Source organism: Pleurodeles waltl, chromosome 8 (assembly GCF_031143425.1).
Source record: "Pleurodeles waltl isolate 20211129_DDA chromosome 8, aPleWal1.hap1.20221129, whole genome shotgun sequence".
Taxonomy (NCBI): domain Eukaryota; kingdom Metazoa; phylum Chordata; class Amphibia; order Caudata; family Salamandridae; genus Pleurodeles; species Pleurodeles waltl.
In genome coordinates, this window is record NC_090447.1 from 517,288,191 (window position 1) to 517,314,096 (window position 25,906).

Here is a 25,906-nt window from a genome sequence, read left to right on the forward strand (position 1 = left end):
CAGTGGAGTCGGTAATCCATCTGATGGACTGTGGCTTGGCACTTCCCAGGATGGAACAGTGGGCAAGCCACACACTGTAGAGACTTGAGAGACTGTCGCTTTGCACTCCCCAGGATGGCACAGTGGGCAAGCCACCCACTGTAGAGACTTGTGAGACTGTGGCTTTGCACTCCCCAGGATGGGCCAGTGGGCATGGAGGCCCCTTGTGGATCTGGCGTTGTGGACTCATGTGGCTGAGGTGCCCCCCCTTCCCTTCCCCCTGAGGTGCCTGTAGTTTTATCATCTGATGCCCCAGCAGTGTTCTCTCCAATGGTATCTGGTCTCCTGTGTGGGCTTTGCCCATGTGTTTGTGCACATTGGCCCACGGACTATGGAACTTTGACAGAATGGGCAGGACTTATTGCCTATGTATATATTTTTAACTATGTTCATTCCTTATTTTGTATCTTTCATATTGCATATTTCCCATAACTTCAATGGAGCTATATTATACATATATTTTATAGATCATTTTAATTGTGTCTTTGCATTATTCCGGTGGGTTTGGGGGGTGTCACTCTGACTTGTTGCTCTGCATTGGGGTGTAGGTATTTGGGGTGGGGGGGTGGGTGTATGGCGTATGTGTGTGCCCGTAAGCTTTCCTCCTCCCCCCTCCCCCCTCCCCTGTGTCGTAGGTGCAGTACTCACCGTTTTCATCTGCGCCGGCGTTCGTACTCCTGGTAGATGAGCAGGTAGACAATAGCTGGTAGGATGTTTAATTCGGGTTCCATGCTGTCCTCCTTCCTCGTGGAGTGTGTAGAGGTGAGCGTTTTCCCATTCGTAGTCTGTTTCCGCCGTGTTTTTATCGGCGGGGCTCCCGCCCCGGAAAAGGTGGCGGATTGGTGAGTTGTGATAGGGTGGGCGGTACATTGTCTGCCGCCTGCCTGTTGGCGGTGACCGCCGCGTTGTTTGTCTGTCCCGCCGTGGCGGTCGGAGTGTTAAAGTGGCGGCCTGTGTTGGCGGTTCCCGCCAGGGTCAGAATTCCATTTTTTTGACCGCCTGCCTGTTGGCGGGTTGGCCACCGCTTTATCACCGACTGCCAGGGTTGGAATGACCCCCTATATCTGGTTGCATAATGTTCACCATTGTGATGCCATTCAATTAATACTCAGCGGTGCTCTGGACCTTTTATCATGCGCTAATCTGGAAACAATGAGTTCACATTGAGTAAGGTAATCCATCTTTATGAGTTCAGTGCCTAGCCTTTTCTGTTCATTGTGACTAATGTAATCCACATAACACAGTTTAAAATAGACAGACTTATTTATCTTGGGTATTTATCTATGTTACTGATATCCACACAAGGTCACTTAGCGATACCAAAAATTCGAAGTCCTGTGATGTCACTTTCCGTGATGTCACTTCTTGTGATGTCACATGCACATTAGAGAAGCCTCACATCTTCCCTTTTGCCCAGGGCCCCAAAATCCTAGGACCAGCTCTGATCAGGAGAGTCCTTCGGGACATTTGGGAAAGGCTAAACAAGCTGACCCTGAAAGAATATCGGCAGAGACTACACAGGGAAGTAGATAAATCATGCAAATTAGTCATCTGGATATTGAAGTGAGAGCTTGACGTCCCTTCGATACTTACTTTGACTTGCCCTGATGGTATAATTGCTATGATGAGGCAGCAATCAATAGCATGCACTGTGTTTATTTGCAAGGGATCTATAAAAACTGCAAGTCCCACCTGTGCCAAACTACCAACCAGTTTAACCTTGGGGATATGGTGGATAAGGAGCTCCGAGGGTCCCTGAGGATATGAATGAGGAACTGGAATCAGAGATCACCCTAGAGGAGTTGAAGGAGGCCATGTAATAAATGCCTAAAGGAATGACGCTGGATAGTGATGGCTTCACAGTAGAAATCTACCACACCTCTGCACCCAGCTGGCAAATTATAGATATTTTAGAAACCTTCAAAGAGGCTAGGTAGCTAGGTACCCTTCCACTTATTGTGCAGGAGACCATCATTTGCATGATGCTAAAACTGGGTGGAGACCCAGTGAATCATTTGTCTTACCTGCCATTGATCATGATCAACTCAAACACTAAGGTTCTGTGTAAGGTCTTCGCCAACGGGCTACAGAGAGCTCAGGGGAGATAAGTGCATGAAGATCAATGTGGCCTCATATCGCCCTATAGTAGAAAAATCAGTACCTAAAGACTACGCATTCACTTCACATCGTATCAGACTCAGCTGAGAAAATTGAATTGATAGCTGTGGACCATGAGAAAGACTTTGATGCATTGAACTCAGCTTACTTAATAGTGATTCTGAAACTCTTAGGCTTCGGTCTGTCTTTGGCAGTTAGGATTGGCTGCCCTATACTAATAATCTGGCAAGGAAGAATTGTGGCAGACTTTTCCCTCAAAGTTGGGGAACTGAGCAGAGACCCAACCAGGGGTTTCCACTCTCCCCATTACTCTTTGCTCTTGCAGTCAAGCCACAGGTGATCAACCTTAGAGAAGAATTATTAGATGAGGATAAAAATTGGTACCACTACCCACATGTATGCAGGCGATGGCTTGTTCTACTTGAAATAGCCCAGAGAGTCAGTCCCATTGCTTCAGACCCAATTGGAAGGTTTTGAAACACTGCCAGTCTGGGAACTAACAAGCATAAGACTACCAAAAACACTAGCAACCAGGAAGAAAGGACATAGTACTTGGGCGCTCACAGTGAATCCACATATTAACAGATAAACATAGCAGGTAAGGCACGGTGCTCCTGGCAAGAGGATCTTCCCTTGTCCTCTAAAGTTTCCGAAGAAACTGAACAGAGATAAGTCAAAAGTCAGGGCACTCATGAATCACAATCGTTTATGTTAGAGATGTTGACAGTCCATATTGTAATAGTAAAGAATTTCGTTGTGAAATTGGAAATCATGAAAACAGGACCTTCAATTTATTCTTGAAAGATAAGTTGCATCACAGTGATAAGAAACGATCCTTAAGGTCAACACTTCTGTGACCATAACAGCCGATAAGTAGTCATGTAGCAACAAACGCCAAGAAACGATCCTTAAGGTCAACACTTCTGTGACCATAACAGCCGATAAGTAGTCATGTAGCAACAAACGCCAACACGTGTTTCTTCTTGTGAGAGATAAATCTCAAAGACTTCATCAGGGCTGGAATAAACAGAAATAATGTCTAAAACATGTGGTATAGTAACCTCTGATTCATTAGATACAATGAGTGACAACAACAAGTCACTCCCACTGTGATGTTTGTGTGACTAGAAAAAATGCAATACGTGACATGTGATATACGCAGAAGAGAGTTTTCCCTCCCCCCGTATAGGTATTATCAACAGAAAATCAAAAAACGTGCAAAAGAACAGGAGGTCACTTATTGTGAAAGTGCAATACATCGAGACAAACACTAGCGACAGCAAAATTAGTTATGAAGGCTAATACAAACTAATGGTTATTGTGTCATAGTTGGTGCACGTCCTCAATTTTAAAATTAGAAGAAGATGAAAACACTCCGTTGATCAAAAAACCATGGGCCGGTACGAAGATAAATATCTAAGGTCACTAATGTGGCCATAAAGATAATGTTCAACCTAAAACCGTGTGTCGCAAACGTTGAAATGAGCTAGAACATACCTGAGCTACAGTAAGGCCATCTATCAAAATTGTACTCCTAAGCAATCCCAGGAATCTGAAACTAAAACAAATAACCCAATGTGAGTAGTGGACGTAGTCCTAGGGACACGATGGTGATGCCGTAAAAAATATACAATAAGAAAAATGTCCCTAAGACCTGTGACTAACCTTGTGGTACCTGGGATATAGAGAAATAGCAGGTAGTTGAAACACCTATAGCACCAAAGTATCCTAAAGTAAAATGAATACAAAGATGCCCGTCAGTGAATACACGAGATCTAGTATGCCCGCTGAGTATTACCGCGCTTCAATAAACTATACTGTAAGACCTTTTTTTAAAAGGTCGAAGATTATCCCCTAAAAAGAAAAAAAAAAGGAACGCTTACCTATTCTAACGAAATAGAGAAAAACGGCAAACCGTGTTCAGATAATTGCACGGCGTTCCGTAGTGTCCGGAAAGTAAATAATCAGCTCTTTCACTGGCGGGTGCTCTATTTAAACTGTCTATACTGTGCGTTCGTAGCACGAAATAAAGATAGGACTCATGTAAGTCCATGGCCGCCATCTTGGAGTGGTGGAAACACAAAAAAACTAGGTAGGTGAGGGTAGCGGTAGACAAGCATAAGACTATTGTGTTCCCAATGAGAGCACTAATTCAGAATCCAATGAAATAATTGCCCAGCTTGGGTCTGTGCTGGGACGTACCTGGGTGTCATTGTGGCTTATACCACTGAATAAGAATGCATACAATATTGTAATGGTATTATGGGCCTCAGCAATGCAATGCCAGACTTTCTTAATGACTCCAAGCGTGCATAAGAACAATTATACGGGGATGAGTGAGTCGTCAGCTTACTCAGCTTACTATGGGAAGAATCACTGCTGAAAAAACTGTTTCCTCCCAAAATACCTAGATAGTATAAAGAACTCCCTATAACCTTTTTTACTGCTATTTTAGACAGCTGTATATTCTGTTGGTGTTTCTGGTATGGACTGATTAGAGAGGCAGGATGGCCCTGAAAATGCTGAAATTGGACCAAGATGAGGGGGGTCTTGACCTCCCAGACATGAGATTGTGATATTATGTGGCATGCCTACTGCATGCAGCTAGATGGTCCAGTATATATATATATATGTGTATATATATATATATGTATATATATATATATACATATATTACTTGTTTGCGGTTTTATATAGCACAAACTAGACGCAAAGATATTGAAGAACTGTACATGAGCACCGGTTACGGTACACAAGGCCACATTCTTTTTATTTTTTTTGGTAAGTATGGGGAGGTTAAGTGATTTGCCCAAAATCACAGGATGTTGAGCCGACACAGAGACTCAAATCTGGTTCCCCAGCTCCAAAGTCGACAGCTCTGGCGTTTAGGCCACATCTTCCCCCTAGTCAACTGAGAGAAGCTGCTACTTGGAGGAATGCATGGTGAGTCTCCACTATTGGAATTATTAATGAGTAGGGAATATACCTAGGGAGTACCCATACATTCTACGCAAGAATGGCTGGTTGTGAGAAAGAGTAGTAATAAGAGCTCTAAAACTGCTGCCGGTTATTCGGAAGTAGATATATAGGTCCTACAAACATACCATCACATAAGCGGGGATTCTCCCAAATAATATATGTTTGGCATTGTACCAAAGCCAAATAAAGGAAAATGCAGTACAGCTTGATGGTTGTTGTATTGCTATTGGCAAAAAGGCAAATAGCTATTGGTTGGTTGGGCATGCAAGGCCTATCCATGTGTATGTGCATCAGGGATACAATGGGATTGGCTCTGGCTGAGGACACATGTCAGAGCATTTACGATGGACAAAAGATTGCTGATGACTTAGTTGCAAGGGTATGCCCAGACGTGGGTCCCTTGCTCACTGTGCCACTGGATTCACAGTAGCCTGATTGATGAAGGGTGATACCCTGAAACCGGTCCTAGGATGCTTGTTTCCTGTCCAGGGAGGACCTGGCTTGGCAGTTCGGGGTGGACTGTTCCCATGAGGAACAGGGTCAAGACTGATTTGCATATGGCTGGGTCGAACCTGGGGTGGCATGGTGAGCAAAAGGACGATGGATTAAACCCAGATCTGTGACTGGGGGTGAGTGTTTGCATTGTTCAGCACTCCGTCCATCATCCTTTTGTGTTGCTAAAGTTGCCTGAGTTGCAAGGGTATGCCCAGGCGTGGGTCCCTTGCTCACTATGCCACTGGATTCAAGCTGGCCTGGTTGATGAAGGGTGATACCCTGAACCTGGTCCTAGGATGCTTGTTTCCAGTCCAGGGAGGACCTGGCTTGGCATTTCGGGCTGGGCTGTTCACATGAGGAACAGGGTCAAGACTGATTTGCATATGGCTGGTCCAACCTGGGGTGGCATGGTGAGCAAAAGAACGATGGATTAAACCCAGATCTCTGACTTGGGTGAGTGTTTGCATTGTTCAGCACTCCGTCCATCATCCTTTTGTGTTGCTAAAGTAGGCTTATTGATATGGGCAGACACACAGAAGGCATTTGTGGAGATAACTGAAATTGACACTCTGCATACTGCCAAAATGCCATAGTCGGGGGATGAAACAGAGGAAGGACAGTTTGAGGAAGACAGTGACACAGCTGGTTTCCCACCTTGCCCTCACAGAAACCAGTGTGCTCATTGGATGCATGAAGTAGAGGATGGACAACATTAAGCAAACGTGTATGTAATTGCAAGAACAACAAAATTCATGTAACTAGGATACTTTGTCAAATGTATTATCAGTAGGGAAGACTGTGGTTCTTCTTTGTTGATCATTTCTTTCTGTTACTATAATAAAACTTAATTAGACATGCTTCAATAACATAATCCTATTGATAGAGCCCTTAGTGGAACACCCTGTTCGAAATACCAGAGCCAATCAGCTACTCATCAAGAGAGTACCAAATAATCTTGCATTTCGTTCAACATAACCTTGTAGTTTCAAATTGTGGTTTCCTGAAGATAGCTCCGCACCTCCATCGCTCAGGTATAGCAAACAAAAATTCCTAATAGATTTTGCCTTTCTTTCAGTTGAACACTTCAAACTAATTAGATCATTTAGAGTGATGGATTTTGAGATCAGTGATCATTTGGCATTAGAAATTTTACCTAATATATTTTGTAACAATTTGACGCTTCCAACCTGTTTTGAATTAAACGGCCGGAGCTTATGATTTAGCCTATTGTTGATTTATGATAGCAAAGGTGTCCTTCATTCTGAAAGGCAAACCATGAGTAAAGGTTCAGTTACCTCAAGGGTAACAAAAGAAAATGGATGGTTTAAGTCAGAATGTTTGAAACTTAGGAATAAGGTAAACTCTGCAAAACTAAAACTTTTCAATGTCACAAACCATGGGCAGGGAAGTGGGAAATTTTGAAAAGTCAAATAGCTATTAATTCAGGAAAACAAAAGAAATTCTAGCCCTTTGTAAATAATAAATCTATGGTTTCTTCAACAAAACTAGACGAATTAGTCTCCCAAGAAGTCTGGTGTAACTATATCACTTCTGCGAAAAGGACCAGGGTCTGTTTAAGCTGAAACATGAAGAAAATTACAGTCTTTATCCAGGTCTACTGCAGTTGCAGCAAATCGTTCCCTGGGCCAAACAGAGTGAGAGCACAAATCCTTATCAGGCATCGGGCCTACCTTGCCTCTCAGCAGTTGTATTTGCAAATGATCTCCTGTGGTAGGCCCTACTTGACCTTCTTCAGGTGAGTCATATCTCATGGCACCATTCCTGATTCTTGAAGGGATGCCCTTCTAAAACCCATAGCTAAGATACTGAAGAAGGGTAATCAAACAAATCCAGCTAACAATAAACTAAATCCATTGCTGGATACTACATCAAAAATGCCACAACAATGCTAAGATGTCTAGAATGTTTGGTATATAGCTTGACTGTCATCCCTAGGGAAAATGACTGGTTTTGAGCATTTGTCATTGCTTTGTTCTGTGGGTTTCAGCCAGAAGAGGCACTGGAATCTTTGTTCTTGTTTTGTAGATGTCGGAGCAGCCTTAGGCCCTGTTGAACGTGATTTGCAATGGTCTAAACTCCCTAATCTTAACATCCACCAATGTTTTTAATATATTATCTGCCAGTTACTTGAACAGAATTGCATCCAAGTGGATCTAAATGGTGGCCTAACCATGTCCCTGAAAATCCCAATTGAAAATGGTTTGAGGAGGGGGTGAGTTTTAGCTTCAATTCTCTTTAGCTTTTATTCTGGCAAACTTCACAAATTTTATTTCAACAACGTATTCTTTTTCACCTAAAATTGGGAATGAGCATGTCATGTGTCTAATGTATGCTGATGACATGATTCTATAACACAATATCCTTGCAGGACTACAAAGGAAAATTAATTTCCTAAGTGCCTATTGTTCGACTAACAAACTGACCATTAATGTTTTTAAAACTTAAACTTGGATTTATGCAGAGGAACCAAAAATTTTTAAATCGTGCCTTGAAAAACTTGTTTAGCACAAGTAAGAAACTACAAATATATTGTACCGTACACTGTTGATAATTTTATTTAGGATACTCACCTATCATTTGTAAATTCCTCATTTGTAACTACATTCACTGTTTTAAACCATTTTGATCATAAATGTGGAGAATATTCATATGTCCTACTAAAAAATTGCTAATCTAGGCAAGTTAATACCTCAAGCAACATATAGGCCCTCATTACAACTTTGACGGGCGGCGGAGGCCGCCCGCCAAAGTTGCGCCGCAGGAATGCCGGCATTCTGAGTTTCCCGCTGGGTGGGCGGGCGGCCGCCTTAAGGCCGCCCGCCAGCCCAGCGGGAAACAACCTTCCCACGAGGACGCCGGCTCGGAATCGAGCCGGCGGAGTGGGAAGGTGTGACGGGTGCAGTGGCACCCGTCGCGTATTTCACTGTCTGCAATGCAGACAGTGAAATACAAAGTGGGGCCCTCTTACGGGGGCCCCTGCAGTGCCCATGCCATTGGCATGGGCACTGCAGGGGCCCCCAGGGGCCCCACGACAAGCCATACCGCCATCCTGTTCCTGGCGGCCGAACCGCCAGGAACAGGATGGCGGTATGGCTTGTCAGAATCCCCTCGGCGGCGCAGCAAGCTGCGCCGCCTTGGAGGATTCAAACGGGCCACGGGAAACTGGCGGGAGACCGCCAGTTTTCCTGTTCTGACCGCGGCGTTACCGCCGCGGTCAGAATGCCCTGCGGGGCACCGCCAGCCTGTCGGCGGTGCTCCCGCGTGCCGCGGCCCTGGCGGTTCTATACCGCCAGGGTCGTAATGAGGGCCATAGTGTTGAATTGTTTTTACTAGACTCCAGACTGATTGGATCTATATTAAGACAGGCATATAAAGAAATTGCTTTCTGTCCCAAAGTGTTAAAAGATCCAGACCTTTAGGTTACAGGTTGGACTGCCCTGTCGGATATTGCTTTTACTTGTCCATAGCCTATGATTTGTGTACTCATTAACCCGTAGGCTGTCAGAAGAACAGCTGTGTGGTATGACCTGGTAAGCTGTGATGGAAGGAACAGGTATGCCTTTGAATCTCAATCTGATCTACAGTTGAACATTTTGTATTGGAGGTAAATCTTTTACTGAAGCAAATCTTGTCACGTCAAGCAAATTCAAACACATATAAAAATAGAAAGTCTTACTATTCATTAGGGTAATGACAGTCGGTATTTAGCAAATAAAGGATCAAGGGTAGGATTGCTGCTGATGGTATTTTTTCTTATTTAATAGAGATCTTTAATTAAAAAAATTAAGAAATCAAATGCTGCGAATTAGAATTGTGTGCGTGCCAGCTTGGAAAATGAGTGGTTTTAGAACAATCATCTTAGTAATGGTGGTCACAAATGTTAAATATAATACTGCCCACTTCCTGCTGGACTATCACTTTTTTGTAAAGGAAAAGGAATAATACCCTTCACCCAATATTTGTAAAATATGGATGTCAGTATTAACAGGAAGCTCTTCATATATTATTTTCCTTACACTCTTTCCCGTAGGTGTCACACTACTCAAAAAAGAATGTTTACCTAATATTTACAAGGGTCTATTTGTTGTATTAATGAAATATTGTCCAGAAGGTAGACTTATGGCTGGATGGTATGCTATGGCTTAGTAAAGTAATGTATGGGAGGGTTTAGAGATTAGTATATCAAGGTATTGGAGGTGTCCATATATTGTAAAATGTTTTTTATACCAATTATCAATGAATTGGTGGGAGATTGTCTTTTGGAAGAGTCAGTTTATTTTAATTCCTTTGCATTTGAGGTAAAGGTACCATTTATAATGATATCTGTTAGCACCTTACTTGTTTTGACATTGATGCCATTTTAACTAATGAAATGTAATGCTCACTTAATCATGTGATGTATTGTATGATACCTGTATTTCTAATAGATGACTCGTCAGAAATGTAATAATAAGAAATAAAAAAACATGAGAACCTGTCAAAAGTCTCACTTAGGTCATATTGTAAATCATGTCTATGAAATGCTGAATATTGTGTATAAATAAATACTTAAGGTCTTCCAGGACAGTGGTAACTAACTAATGAATTTCAGGTTCTGTATATTGGGTTCCACTGAACTACCTTGTTTATTTTATTGTGCTTTATTTTAATCAGTGAACAATTAGTAATTTGTTGTTTTTAATAAGTCATTGCAATCCGTTGTATTTAATAGTACAGTAATCAATTATATTCATTCAGTCAAAGAGATTGGTAGGCCATGGCATAGCTGGTCACTAGTAAAACCTTTGATTAGTGGATCTGGGAGGTGAGCAGCTCTGCAGAGTTACTCACATTTTAGGTTAATACCTCTGGATAGTTGGTAAGTCTACTTTACAGTCAGTAACAATTTAAGTTCAATATTTGATAGATCTCCCACTATGCCAAAAGGTGTGGGAGTATTTCATATCCACTACTTTGTGATGTTCAAGTGCAGTGGGCCTATCTTTTATCCTCTTCTCGCCCTAAACTGGGGTATCTAATCCTGAATGCTTTGCTTAGGAGTGGGGTAGGTCTTGCCCACACACTTGCCAAAGACTGCAAGGGGAATTTGTTTGCCTTTACGCACCTTGTCCACAGTTGCGAAGGAATATCTGTCATCAAAAAAACCTGCACCTGGGTCAGGTGTTCCACTCTTACTGCAGTCTTGCAAAAATGAGGCTAAGGAAGGCTAGAACAACTGGCAGCTGTTCTGGGATTCCACCTATATTTTTGTGATGGTGCTGGAGGACCAGAATAGTGGTTAATCAGGTAAGAGCAGCATTACTCACAGGTGTAAACAGAACTACAGGGCCTCTGCCAGCTATTCTGGCCCTTCTTCAACCTTGTTTTTTGGTGGGAAGCTATCCTGCTGCACTTTTAGTATGTGCAATCACATCACCAGGTGACTTTTTATTTTTTAAGTGGGGAACACATACTCAGCCCCACTCTTGGGCAATATTGGGGGAAGAAGCAAACAAATACCACTCCCACTGTTAATAAAAGTGGGGGTAGACAACATGCCCCGTGCTCTAGGGCAAGGTAAAGAGCAATAAATACCCCAATACTTAGGCTTGTGAGAGTGACTATATATAGCCCTTCCTGGGTACATGGCAGAGAACTATCAAATACCCCTCTGACCCTTGCGCAAGCTAAGTGGGTACTAAAAGATACCCATCACTAGGCAAGAAAGGGGGCACCAAAATGTGCCTGTTGGCCAATGCAGATGGCTGCCAATGCCCCCATGACCTTGAGCAAGGTGGAGGCCCATATACACCCACAACCTTTGAGGCTACCAAATTACCCCCTGTACAGTTTGATTAATCTTTCGAAACAGATTAAAAAATGTACAGTGTGCTTCCATTCTGAACTATAACACTTATATGAAAAGTGTAGGATTCAACTACCTTTTTCAAAACTCACCATGTGTAATTAATAAATGCAGGGCCTGATTCACAAACTGCACTTTTGAGTAAAATTGCAACTTTTCAGACTTCACAAACTACTTTTGTAATAATATGCAATTTTGTAGTAACACAAGCTTTAGTAGTAATTTCAGCACTACACATGGTCAGCCACTGGTTCTGCAACATCCTCCCACAGAAATTAATCAGACCCCCCACGCCCCAGCTCTCTCTCATTTTGAGATTTTCCCATGACATTTGATGAGGCATGCCATACCCACTATTTTTAACTCAATGGATGTGCTAAAACATCATGTTGCTTATTTTTCATTATAGCAAGTTAATCAAAGCCTGGAAGGCAGCAGCAGAGAGGCAGCTTTACACCACTCCTCCTCCCCTGCTGCAGTAATTATCGGAGAGCGAGAGTGAGGACTCCATTATGTCTCTTAGAGATACAGGTAGGAATCCAGGCCTCTCGTATCTGTGAAGCATATATTGACAACCAGGATGAAATGTATGTGAGTGTGTGTGTTGAGTGTGAGCATTTATGCAATTCAGCCACTACATGGGGATCCCTTTCTCCTGTTATCATTAATGCTTGGCACATTAATTTAGAGCGCATATGTTCTGACTGATGGTTTCTGTCATCACAGGACTCAAGAGGACACTTAGACCATCCAATGCTATTTTGTTAAAACCTCCCTCGGTCAGGCTTAAATCCAGAGGAGGCAAATCATTTATGGCCTTGGGAGTCAAATCTTGGAATCAGCTTCCTGGCCAGCTTCAGATATTAGAGAATGAAGCCTGTTTCAAAAAGACTTTGAAGACCTGGCTCTTCCAGATGCCAGATACTTTGTGCCACTCTCTAATATAGTGGGGTTCGGATTAATATTTTCCTCAGCTTACTCACTTTTCTGCTACTACTTCCTTTTTATTGGGCTAGCACCATGATGCTACTGTAGAGTGATTGAGCTTTTAAGAAATATTAAATTAATGTATATATATATATTCTCAAAATCAGATGCAGAATGGTGTCTCAGACACCTTCTGTGACTCGCTATGGGGTCGCAAAGACCCACCTCATCAATATTCATGAGGTGGGTCGCATTTTGCAACCCCATAGCGAGTCCCTGCACTCACAGGGATGGTGGCCTGCTGTAGTCAGCAGACCTCCATGTCTGTGACTGCTTTTTAAATAAAGCAGTTTTTTTTCTTCATTTTGCAGCCCATTTTCCTTAAAGGAAAACGAGTTGCAAAATGAAAAAAATATAGAAACCATTTGGTTTCGTTGTTTTCGACATTCACAAAGGGGAAGGGGTCCCCATTGCGAATGAGTTACCACCAGTGTGACACTGGTGGTAACTGTGAGTTGCTTTGCGACCACATTCGCGGTCACAAAGCAACTCTGAATTGCGATGCGAGTCGCAAATAGGAAGGGAACACCCCTTCCTATTTGCGAGTCGCATTCCCAAATTACGAGTCAGTACTGACTCGCAATTTGGGAATGAGCATCGCGTGAGGCCGTTTGCATGGCGCAAACTGCGTTTTTCGCAGTTTGCGCCATGCAAACAGCTTGCTACATCTGGCCCATAGATATTTATATACATAGATATATATATTATGAAAGACCGCTTTCCTCCATAACCGCGTCTTTCAACAACTCCATACAGCATGTGACTCTATGAAGAAAAAGGGCAGCATGATTAGGTGCAGTTTCTTAATACTCGTATCCTTATTTTCTTTACATTTCCGAAAAGTGATGACAAAATACAAGATACATATATATGAAGAAGTAATGATAAAACATTAATCTTTGATGCAAAACATATTTATATATGTATGTACATTCACTGAAAAAAAACAAAGGTTACAGAGACGTTACAGTTAGGCTCACATTTTAAAGGTGCAAAACCATAGAAATTAACCAGTTATAGTTAGTGTGATCTCAAGTAACCGTAAATAGTGCCCTAAGGTAACTATAACTCGCGCCCTCACCATGCACAGTTTTTTTTACAACGTTAGTGAAAATATTATCAAAAGATGGCATGAGTGCCATAATTTGTGGGGTAATTAGCAGTGCATGGCGAGGGTGTGAGTTATAGTTACCTTATAGTTATATTTTTGTTAAGAAACTATAACTCAAGTACTAAAGTTACTTAATGGCATGAGCTATAGTTTCTTCAGATAAGTATAACTATAAGTATAACAGCTGAATTTCTATGGTTTTGTGTGGATAACAAGTGAGCCTAAATATAACGTCACGTTAACCTTTGTTTTTTTCCAGTGAATTTCTATATATACCAACCATTAATACAACCACCACTGTGCTTGGCCTTTGGCTGTGTGCAGCAGTGAGTTGGCCGCAGGACCAAACCCCACATGCACCCAACCCCACGCTGCGCAGCAGGAGTATGGTGTGTGAGAGTGTGAAGCGTTTTTCCATTGTGCTTCAGATCCACTTTGGATCCGCGTCCCAACATATCTATATGTTGTTGCCTTCAATAACTTCAAAACTACTGAACAGATCTGCACCAAAGAGATATTTCTGGACCAAGATCTAGCGCCTGCCAAATTTGGTGGAAATCCATTCAGCGGTTCTGGCTGTACTCTTGTTCAAAAATGTAGACTTTGCATGGGGAAAAGCTTTTTGGGACTGCCCCCTTTTTCCCAATCCCCACTTTATGACTCACCCCAAAACTTTCCTGACAGCAGCTGAACTAAGTAGCGTACTAGTATTGATAGTTCCATCAAGATTCATCAAATGGTGCCAAAGTTATTAGCAAAACTATTGTTATATATATATATATATACATATATAAATATGTATATGGAAAATGTCACTTACCCAGTGTACATCTGTTCGTGGCATGAGACGCTGCAGATTCACATGCTTTGCACATCCCGCCCTCTAGTGTTGGGCTCGGAGTGTTACAAGTTGTTTTTCTTCGAAGAAGTCTTTTCGAGTCACGAGATCGAGGGACTCCTCCTCTTTCGGCTCCATTGCGCATGAGCGTCGACTCCATCTTAGATTGTTTTCCCCGCAGAGGGTGAGGTAGGAGTTGTGTATTACAGTAATAGTGCCCATGCAATGGAGTAAATATGTATGTACATAATGTAGTTTAAGGTGATATATTTACAAATCTACAAATGTTCAAGATCAACTTCGAAATGGCTACAGGCTCCCGGGGAGGCGGGTGGGCGCATGTGAATCTGCAGCGTCTCATGCCACGAATAGATGTACACTGGGTAAGTGACATTTTCTGTTCGATGGCATGTGTAGCTGCAGATACACATGCTTTGCATAGACTAGTAAGCAGTTATCCTCCCAAAAGCGGTGGTTCAGCCTGTAGGAGTTGAAGTTGTTTGAAACAAAGTTCGTAGTACTGCTTGGCCTACTGTGGCTTGTTGTGCTGTTAAAACATCCACGCAATAGTGCTTGGTAAACATATGAGGCATAGACCATGTGGCTGCCTTACATATTTCAGTCACTGGAATGTTTCCTAGAAAGGCCATAGTAGCACCTTTCTTTCTAGTTGAGTGTGCCATTGGTGTAATAGGCAGTTGCCTTTTTGCTTTGAGATAACAGGTTTGAATGCATTTAACTATCCATCTAGCAATGCCTTGTTTGGAAATTGGATTTCCTGCATGAGGTTTTTGGAAAGCAACAAATAATTGTTTTGTTTTCCGAATTTGCTTTGTTCTGTCAATATAGTACATTAACGCTCTTTTGATGTCAAATGTATGTAGCGCTCTCTCGGCTACACAATCTGGCTGTGGGAAGAACACTGGTAATTCTACTGTTTGATTCATACTCATGCGCAATGGAGCCGAAAGGGGAGGAGTCCCTCGATCTCGTGACTCGAAAAGACTTCTTCGAAGAAAAACAACTTGTAACACTCCGAGCCCAACACTAGATGGCGGGATGTGCAAAGCATGTGTATCTGCAGCTACACATGCCATCGAACACATATATAGATATATATATATATATATATATATATACATAGATAGAAAGAACAAAACTCAGCAGTTATCGCTATAGTTGTACTTACGTTAAGATACTATAACTCATTACTTTCTGGCACGAGTTAGTTTCTTCAGATAAGTATAACTATAATTAACTATAAGTATGATTATAACTGATGAATTTTTATGGTTTTGTATGGGTCAAACGTCAACCTAACTATAACATCCCTGTAACCTTTGTTTTTTCAGTGAATTTCTATTGTTTTTTTTAACATGCATGTTAATATTTCTGTCAGGTTGCTGCCAGCCAGTCAGGGCCTTGCTTTTCCCCTGGATTCAAGGAGGATCTGGGGAGGATTTGAGGATCCGCGGATCGGCTGAAAGGAATGAATTAGGTAATTTTATGCCCATGAGGGGGTCCCTAATGGACCCCTCCATGTATCCTATGGGTTCACTATACCTGTATCATGGCCCTTTATATGTTTCTACACAGTTGTTTTCCCAACCCCAGCCAATGTGAGAAGCAAAATGGCGGCCACACATTTTCTGTCAGGTTGCAGCCAGCCAATAAGGGCCTTACTTTTCTTCTCTATCTGAGGAGGATCCGCACCTCTAGATATACACATTTCTTTTTCCTTTAATAACTCCAAAACTAATGAACTGATTTAACCAAATTATAAAAAGCACAGTTTTTTGGACCAAGATCTCACTTCCTGCCAAAATCCGTTCAACGGTTTGGCCTGTAGTCGTGTGCCAAAATGAAAAAAATCCCATAAGCATAGAATGGGAAAAAAGGTTTTTGTGATCCCCTCACACAGACTTTTCTCAGCCCCCGCTTGATGTATCACCCCAAACTTTTCAACACAGCCGCTGAACTGACTGTTGAATTAGTTTTGATAAGAATTCGTGAAGATTTGTCAAACAGCGGCAAAGTTATTGGCAAAAGAAAAATGCTCAGTCTATGGAAGAACTTGGCTGTAACTATAACTACATACTGGCTATTGCCAGTAGCATATATATATATGTGCATAATACGCTCAGCACAGAAACTTGACAGGTACACCAAATCCAAAAACAAGATGTCACTTAGCAATTTACAAAAGGACCTGGGTGGCTCTTACACACATTGATAATTCACTGCATGCATGTTTCATTGGTAGAAGAGTAAGTGCTTTTTTAGTATACAAAGGGACTGCCATTTACTAAGACTATGCCACATATGGTAAGCCTTCTGAATTTTAATCCAAATGAAAAATCAATGGACTGTGAGGAAACATCTTGAGCCTTAATCTTATTGTAAAAGCAAGGCAGAGTTTGGCTTACATATGACTTGTGTGCAAAATATTGTACAAAATGATTCAATTTTACCATTAATGGTTGGTGTTTGACCCTGTGGCTTGGCATGTTGAGAATACTGAAGTCCTGACTATTACATTATGAGACAGAGCTTGATCCACAGAAAGACGGGGTTTAACCCCCCAAAAACCAGTGATGATGCAAGTTCCTTGACTAGTGTAACTTCAACTGGAAGCTCCCTCCCTAGAGAAATAGCAAGTAGAGTTTTCATTGCAAAGCTATGTCACCACTGTTTTTTGGAGAAGTTTACATTAGTAACATTCTCTAAATCCGGTCCCCAGAACTAATGCAGACATTATAGGTGTGGCTTGGTTTCTAGACAATACGCTAGAGGCAAATCAGAGATTCCAATTATCGAACGAATTCTACTTTATAAAAAACTTTGGCAAACTTACCTGCAGTTGATCTTGCTCTTCAGCATACTCAATAGATTGAAATATGCTCAGGGTGCATCGTCGCCGCATTTCCAGCCGTGCTGTGTAACAGCGATACCATCTCTGAATGAGGATTGCTGCTTTCATTGCTATTCAACAAAGAGAGAAGACATGAGACAGGACTAACTGAGCAGGTACAACTATATACAGTGATAATGAAATCTCCACTATGTTGTCTTGTCTTGCCTTGTCTGTGTTGTGTCTCTGAATATTGTGATCAAAATATGGACCTACAGGTGTATCATGGCAATAATATTGTCAAGGTAAGTGCAGATTTATTATCCTTATTAACTCAACAGTGTTGATATTTTGGGGTTGATATTGTCACAATATATCTGCAGGTCGATATTTTGAACTCAATTGTGTGGTATCACCCCAATGTCAGCGCCATTGGTTCATCCTTTTTTAATAAAATAGAGAGCATGTCAAATATACTGTCACCTGGTATCATCAAGATTTATATACAGGGTTGCACATTGATATATGACAGCATATGAATTCACAAAGCGAGGAGTATTTGCCAAATGCTTAAAGTGATCGTAGATGAAATCAATTTAACAGGCCTTGCTGACTGACCTTCTGCACCTGATTGGCAGGGGTGTAATTAAACCTGTAGGGAGCCCTGTCAAGTATGCGAAGGCCCTCCCTCATACCCCAGAAAAACTTTCAGAGTGAAGATGATAGCTGGCATGCCCCTCCGTCCCAGGACTTGAAGTGCACATGAAAAGCAGGACCCTATGTAATGTTCCTTTGAATTGGATGGCAGACATTCTCAGTATTATGCAGTCACAGCATTTCAACAGAAGTAAGAAACATCTGAATACAGACAATATTGTCATAGGATCTTGTGGTGCCTTTTGTCTTAAAGCTAAGTCAGCAGAGATGAGATGAAGAGGTGGCCTTCAAATGGGAGCCCACATAAAGAAAGGCAGGTCAAGAAATGCTTGTGTTTTAATTTCAAAAGGCATGCACTTGCTGTCCTTGCACAATGCATGGCTGTGACACTCAAGCAGCATGCTGGAGATAGTTTAATATCATCCTGCATATAGGGCAGCTGCAAGGGAGCGAGCATGGCAGAGGGAATGACGATGGCATATGCATTTTTGCAAAGGTTTTCTCCTTTTTTCATCTACATTTTATGCCCCTTTCCAACACTCCAATCAGGTAAAGAGAATCAGATAATCACTGAATACACAGTATGCATGATGCAGGGTACAAGGCTGCGCATGCAATCATCCAAGTTATTTTGATTCAAATATGGAAAATGAATTAAGGGCTTGTAATTTGATTCTTTAATATTTGCTAGAATGGAGACCCCGCCCTGTGAGGTTATTCCAGTATAAGACAATGGGTTACTGGTTGACTGGAGTGTGAGCCCTGGTCAAGCAGGGTAAGGCCCAAGCAAACCCCAAATCAACCTGTGCTCCGCCCACTAGTAGCTTTGCACAGAGGCCTAACTTAGAAGCAATGTGTAAATTATTTGTGCAACACTTCAAACAGTAGCACAGAGACAACACCATACAAAAAGGATTCTATGCCAACTTAGAAAAATAGAATAAAACAAAATAAATAAAACAAGACAAAAACAACAAAAATCTAATTAGTAGAACCGGATATATGATTTTTACAAATTTGTAGTAACAATTGCACCAAAATGTGTAAAGTGCCATCTATTGATCTCTGGTCGCGCCGGATCAGGCCAAAATCACACATTTAGGCCGACTGCAATAGAGCACAGGGCTCCAGTTAGGCCCACTGAAAAAGTACTTTCAATCCTGGTTTGCAGACCATTGTGAGGATTCGCATTGAAGATGTGCGGCGCAGTCAAAGTGATGCGTCAGTTCCAAGATGAGGCAAGGCTGCTCTGCAAGGGCCTGTTGCATCAAAGTCAGCGATCCGGTCAACAAGGGCTCACAATACATTGCGCAGTTGAGGTGATGCGTTAGTTCCGAGGACCTGTGATATGGAGTCCGGCATCGTCATCGGGCTGCTGCCGACGAAGGATGCAAGGGTCAGTGCCCAGGATGCATCATGTGGTGGTGGTTCCAATGCGGAGATGGGCTGAGATGTGATGCAATGCAATGCAGGTCTTTGCAGTGGTTCCGATGCATGCAGCAGCAGCAATGCATCAGTTCTGCTCAGGGTTGCGCTGTGCTGCCCAGCAGGGGAGATGTGCAGTTCCACTGGGTCCACAGAGGCTGGCAGAGCATCTTTGGGCCACTTTCAACAGTCTAGGACTGGGGTGGCACCACTTGGGAGGGTAAACTCACAGATGGCACATTCCAGGTGTGGGTGCAATATTGTTGGAGCCTTCTGTCCCTGAGGCACGAGTCAGGAGGCCAGCCATCTAGCCTCTGGAGTTACACTGTGGTTCTCGGTTCAAGAGATGCAGATCCAGTCCTTCTCACCCAGGCAGGATGGCAGCAGGTCAGCATAGCAAAGCAGCAGCAAAGCTGTATGACTGCAAAGAGGCATTCCTACAGGAGCACAGCAGTCCTCCTTCGTGGCACAGTGACAACAGGTCCAGAATTGTACTGAAGAGTTGGTATCGGAGGTCCAATACATATACCCCGTTGTACCTTTGAAGTGGGGAAGAAGTTTCTAGAGATTTTTCTTTGAAGTCTCCAGGCACCCTGCTTCCCCTGTCTTTGATCCAGACTAACTACAGGGGGCATGCAGCACTTCGTGTGGAAGCAGGACACAGCCTATTCAAGTGTAAGAAGGGCTCGGCCCTCTTATCCTGCCAGTGATGGCCCGTCTAGTCACACCTACGCTCTCTATTGTGTGTGGCTTTCTAGAAGAAGTACACTAAGCCTAACTGCCAGCTACTTCTCATCATGTGACCCAACTTTCTAAAAGTGGCATTTTCAAAATTGCGATTTAAAATCCGACTTCATCATAATTAGAATTTTAAATTATGATTCCAGAGAGACCAAACATGAACTGCTTACCTATTCTTTTTTTTTTTTTTTTTTTTTTACCTATTCCCATTTGGAAATTACACTTATAAAATGTAATAAAGTAACTCCAAGGTTACCCTATGGGAGAGATAGGCCTTGCAGGAGTTAAAAATAACTTTAGGAGTTTTTCACTACCAGGACATGTACTTCTTAAAAGTATGTGTCCACCTTTTTAAATACACTACACCCTGCCCTATGGGCTGACCAGGGCCTATCCCAGGAGTGACGCATGTATTAAAAGACAAGGTTTGGGCCTGGCAAAAGGTTTTGTTTTGCCAGGTCGAAATACCAGTTTAAACTGCACACACGAGGCATGTTTAAATGGCTACTTAAGCGGGTGGCACAATCCGTGCCTCAGACCCACAAGCAGCATTAAATTTACAGACCCTGGATACATGGAGTACCACTTTACTTGTGACTTTTATGTAAATTAAATATGTAGATTGGATGTAAGCCAATTCTACCATGTTTTAAGGTGAGAGCACAGACACCTTAGCACTGGTCAGCAGTGGTAAGGTGGTAGAGTCCTAAGGTCAGAAAAACGGAATAAGCAAAAAGTGGAGGGTGAAGGAATAGGTTTGGGGGTGACCCTGCAAAGAGGGCCAGGTCCAACACTAAGAATATCTGTAATCATGGGTAAAAATGTTTCTATGGCGTGTACTTTCTATATTTTGGACACCAGCCCAGAGTCAAGGAGAAATCTGGCATGTATCTCTTTAAAGAGTTCCAGGGAGAGTAGGATAGTACAAACAACACCGGGAGTGTTTTTTAAAGATAAAATAATTAGAGGTGACATTTTCTGTCAAATTTAAAATTTTGATCACATCACATCGATATTACACTTCTTCCCATTCCTGCTAGAATTCAATTCAAGTTGTGCTGCATTGCTTATAGGGCCATGCACATGGGAAGACCCGCCTATTTGCCCAAACACCCCACCATCTCAGGTGCAGTAAAAATCTAAGACGGAAAAACAGCAGCTTGTGCTTCGCTTCGAAACTTCTCAAGCAAAGAAACGTCCCATCTCTGGCACAGCAGCTTTCCAATGGGTCTCTCTATCACTTGAGATCAGGACTGAAACCCCTTTCTAACATTCAGGAAATAGCTAAATTGTCACCATCTTATGTCTATCTGAACTAAAAAGATTGCTCTCTATATCTCTTCCTCTATCTTCTTTGTACATTTTTCTTCCATTTCTCAAGCTCCCCCAATGTTACTAGTGTGTGCTGCAATGTAACTTTCTGTTCTAATAAGTTATATGTGAAGATTGGGATTGGACGATCCTCCACAGATATAAAGAGAATGTACCAATGCCCTGAGTTTCATGTTTGCTGTATCTCGAGGTTTCGATTTTTTGCTGCAGTGTGCATGACAAACATAATTGTTCACTGCATGTATTTCATATAATGTGCACTGAGAACCAGAGCAGTGCCTTGTGGGTCAGAGAGGCACAGAAATTACAGGTCTACTTTCTGCAAGGTGACTACTGTCATCTTCTCAAGTTGGGAATGGTTAACAGTGATGGCAAAAGTTGTATTATAAGTGGAAGGGCAGACCTTTTCCAGTAACCTTCATCATGAGGGCACAGACTGGCCTCTGCCATTTAAATTGGTCTGCAGGTGATTTTTGTTTTTTAACTGAGCTCATCGCCACATCCTGTGGGACTTGGATGGCAATCGCAAGCATACATGTGGTAGGAGTGTGTGTGTGTTTTTCCTTACACTATGAAGCCAGGGATCTATTTTGGAACTCCTGCATGCAAGAGTTCTGTAAGCTGGAGGTAAGAGCAGAGCCATGCTAGACGCTGACAAGGGCGTCATTAACTCTCCACTTTAGCAGCTTGAGAAGCAGATGTATTTCACTAGACAGTTGTGTGTAACATGATACACTTAAGCTGTTATTGGGGTTACTTTATCTTTGTTTGGAGACTCAGGTCTCCAAGAAGCTCATAAAAATGACTTATCTTGTAGTCAAACGGGGGGCGTAGAAGAGAAAAGAGATGACGGGAGGATCAATTCATGGAAACAAAGATAGATGGGTGGATGGAGGCGCTGGAGCATTTTCATCCTTCGCCAGAATCAATGGTCAACAAAATCTTTGAAACCAGTGAAGGGTGTGGTAGAACAAAACAACAGAATTTCATTTCAAGTCAATAAATGTTAAAGTTTCTCATTAGAAATCTAATACCTTTTCAATGCGAATTAGTAATTCAGGCTCTAAAATATAATATAGTCACAGATGTATTCTATAAACACATAATTTAAATTCTATACCTTAGGGATTTAGTCACCCAGGGGCATATTTAAGAGCCCCTAGTACCACTGGAGCGTCAAAACAGTGCTGGTTAGGAAGAAATTCATAGGATTTAGGGCGCTCACAGAACGTCCATTAGAATCAAAACATTCCGTTCATGGCACGGTGCTTCTGACAAGAGGATCTTGCCTAGTCCTCCAATGTCTCAAGGGAAACAAAACAGCAAAAAAACAGATGTCAGAGCACTCATGATATCAAATTAGAAGTAAGTTCAAATGTCCAATCTCCTTGGTGAAAGTACGACAAACTCGTGTTTGTCTCAGAGTCCAGTTTAATTCATAGTGTTCTATTGTGCTCCACAAGAACAGCCAACACGTGTTTCATCCTCTGAGAAGTTTCTCTCTTGAGGACTTCATCAGGGCTGAAAATAAATAATAATAATGTCTATATATGTTGTACAGAACTAAAATTAGAGCAGAAAATTGGGACAAATACACTTGAATATATTAGAGTGACAATTGATCTGTTTGTCTGTTGGTTTTCACATAAGTCACAATATTTATATTTCTGTTCATTGCACCATTGTCACTCTAATATATTCAAGTGTATTTGTCCCAATTTTCTGCTCTAATTTTAGTTCTGTACAACATATATAGACATTATTATTATTTATTTTCAGCCCTGATGAAGTCCTCAAGAGAGAAACTTCTCAGAGGATGAAACACGTGTTGGCTGTTCTTGTGGAGCACAATAGAACACTATGAATTAAACTGGACTCTGAGACAAACACGAGTTTGTCGTACTTTCACCAAGGAGATTGGACATTTGAACTTACTTCTAATTTGATATCATGAGTGCTCTGACATCTGTTTTTCCACTGGAGCGTCACTTTGTGTGACGCTCCGGTGAAGCTAAGCACTGCTCCATATTTACAAGGAGGTGTTATGCCACTTTTTTGTGGCGTTATGCCTCCTTTTAAATATGGGCCCCTTCAACACAGTTTTCTGCGTCAGAGGGGCATGCAACAGGTGTTGCAGTGAGTGTTCCACCGCAACACCCTTTGCTTTTGACGCTGCCTCAGATTTATGAGTTGTTGTAAATTTGAGGCAGCCCAGGAGTGGCGTTAGCAGGCAAAATGAGGAGGAACGCTTTTATCACTCTGTTTTTTGCTTTTTCTATTTGTGCCACATGGATGATTGTTTACATGCAGGAAAGGACACCTTCCTGCACATAAACAATCTTTCAAAATTACGCTTTGGTACTTTTGTTTGCTGCATTTTGCAGCACACATATAAGTACCAAATCACCATTATAGATTGTTTATGTGCACAAAGGGACACCTTCCTGTGCATAAACAATGTATCTCTTCAACGCAGACACCCTTGCACTATGGTGCAAGGATGGCTGCATTGGCACAGGCTGCTTAATTCAACGCCGGTGTAGGGGGAAATGCAGGGATGCGCCGTATTCCTCTAAATATGGCACACCTCTGCGATTCTAAAGTGGCACAGCGCGGTGCTGCTATTTTTGGCGCAGCACCGTGCTTCGCCACTTCAACATAAATCTGAGCCCTAGTTTTCAATGAATGGACACTGACACAACATCTCAGTGCATCATTTTACTGTTACAATATTAGTGCTGTGATTAACATAAGCATAAAATGTCACGTTTATCTGGTTACTGTGACGTGAGGGGCAGTAAAATGATTTCAACTACATCAATGAGAAATGGATGGATAAATGCAGAGATGGGTGGGAAGGTGGGTGGAAGGATAACTGGGGAGAAGATGATGGACGAAAGGTTGGTGAATAAAGGGTGAATGAAAAGATGATTGGCTGGAAAGAAAAAATAGTGTGATATAAAGTAAAATTAAGCTAAAATAGATAGCAAAAAGGGAAGATGGATAATGCAAGAAAAGAAGGAAAATTATAACGAGGAAGAGAGAAGGAAGAACGGATAAAAATAAAGAAGGGTAGAGAGAAGGATGGGCAAATGGGAAAGAGAAAGCAGAACGGATGGATGGGTGATTCATTGAATTGAAAAGTACATAAAGGATTGAAAAAATGAAGGAAAGCAAGATGGATAAGTACAAAAAGAAGAAAGGACAATAGATTAACATAAGGATGGAGAAGAGACTGATGGAAATGTAAAATTTCGGAATTACCTCAGTGGGTGCAATCTCCAGAACAAGTGCCACATTCGGTTGCCTTACCCCTCCACTCAGAACTATTCGGACATGGTTCAAAGTGGGGGGTATTCTATTGTTTCTGGCTACTGCTTTGGAAAGGAATCTGAATTGAAGGGAAGCTCCAGAAAATTCCTGAGGTCACTTTGCAATGTACCAGTTTCCTATGATGTATGATGTGTACAACCCTCTTCCTGTTTCACCTCTTTTCCATACTGAAATCTGTGGTGGCCATGTAGAGAAGATCCCCTCTTCTGTTCTGCCTTTGTTGTGTTTTTCTATCCAGGTCAGGGCCTTCTCCCTGCATACTGCCAGATCGAAGTTTTATGACTGAGCAGTTCCTGGGAAGAGATGTCAATCCCCAGAAATCAGAGAGACAACAGAGCACAGCAGAGCTCTACAATCCATATTTTATTCTGTTAACCATATATACATTTTTGAGAGATTCCCTAGATCAGTGTTCCAGGAATTTCTTACTAACTGGTATCTATGCAGCACACACTAGTGTGCTGGAGAAAAATTTTGTGTTTCTGGTGTGGTGGCTTTGCAACTATTCTCCTTCTCAGGTCAAGAACAGACTTAAAGTCCTGCAACAATCCTGCTAGAAGCACTGCTTTGGAGGCTCAAAGAAAGGAGCTATTATTAACGAGTGAGGAATATATGATGTACACTTACAGTGAGGAGCTACCTAGTAGAGCGACGCACAGCCCAGCTGTTTTGATGAATAGCGAAGTGTTCAGAAAAGGGCAAAGTGGCATGAGTGAAGCACTAATAATGATATCCAGGAAACAGAAGAATATGAAAGCTGTGGTGCGCCGAGCCTTGCCCTGTCCCACTAGTGCGCTGTTAAGGCTGCATGGCATGGCTCGGCAGAGAAACCTTGTAGTTAGATGCTCAGTATTAACTAAAACTCACCTTCTTTACTGCATTTTCCCAAACTTCTACAATGTGGAAAAAAAAATTAAGAGATTGCAACAGACTCGCCGAAGTGACCATAGGCACTGTCATCTCAGCCCCTCTCTTCTGAATGTAACCACCTTAACTTAGCAGGAATCTTGAAGTGCTGGCACCAAGAATCTCATATAGACTCCTATAGAAATTCTACCTCACCATTCTCAGTTTAGAGACCTGACTTTGTGGTGGGCCTTTCAGTCCAATTTAGGTGGCAGATTTTGTTGATTC

General features: G+C 42.1%; 1 protein-coding gene across 2 annotated transcripts in view; it reads right to left on the minus strand.

The window, feature by feature from the left end:
* The window catches only part of PPEF1 (protein phosphatase with EF-hand domain 1), a 471,481-nt gene that overhangs the window by 292,365 nt on the left and 153,210 nt on the right, over positions 1-25,906 (minus strand). For both annotated transcript variants that reach the window (XM_069204506.1, XM_069204505.1), the window contains exon 3: positions 17,288-17,415. In XM_069204506.1, the coding sequence (XP_069060607.1) occupies positions 17,288-17,415 (128 nt within the window). The remainder of the gene's footprint in view (positions 1-17,287; positions 17,416-25,906) is intronic.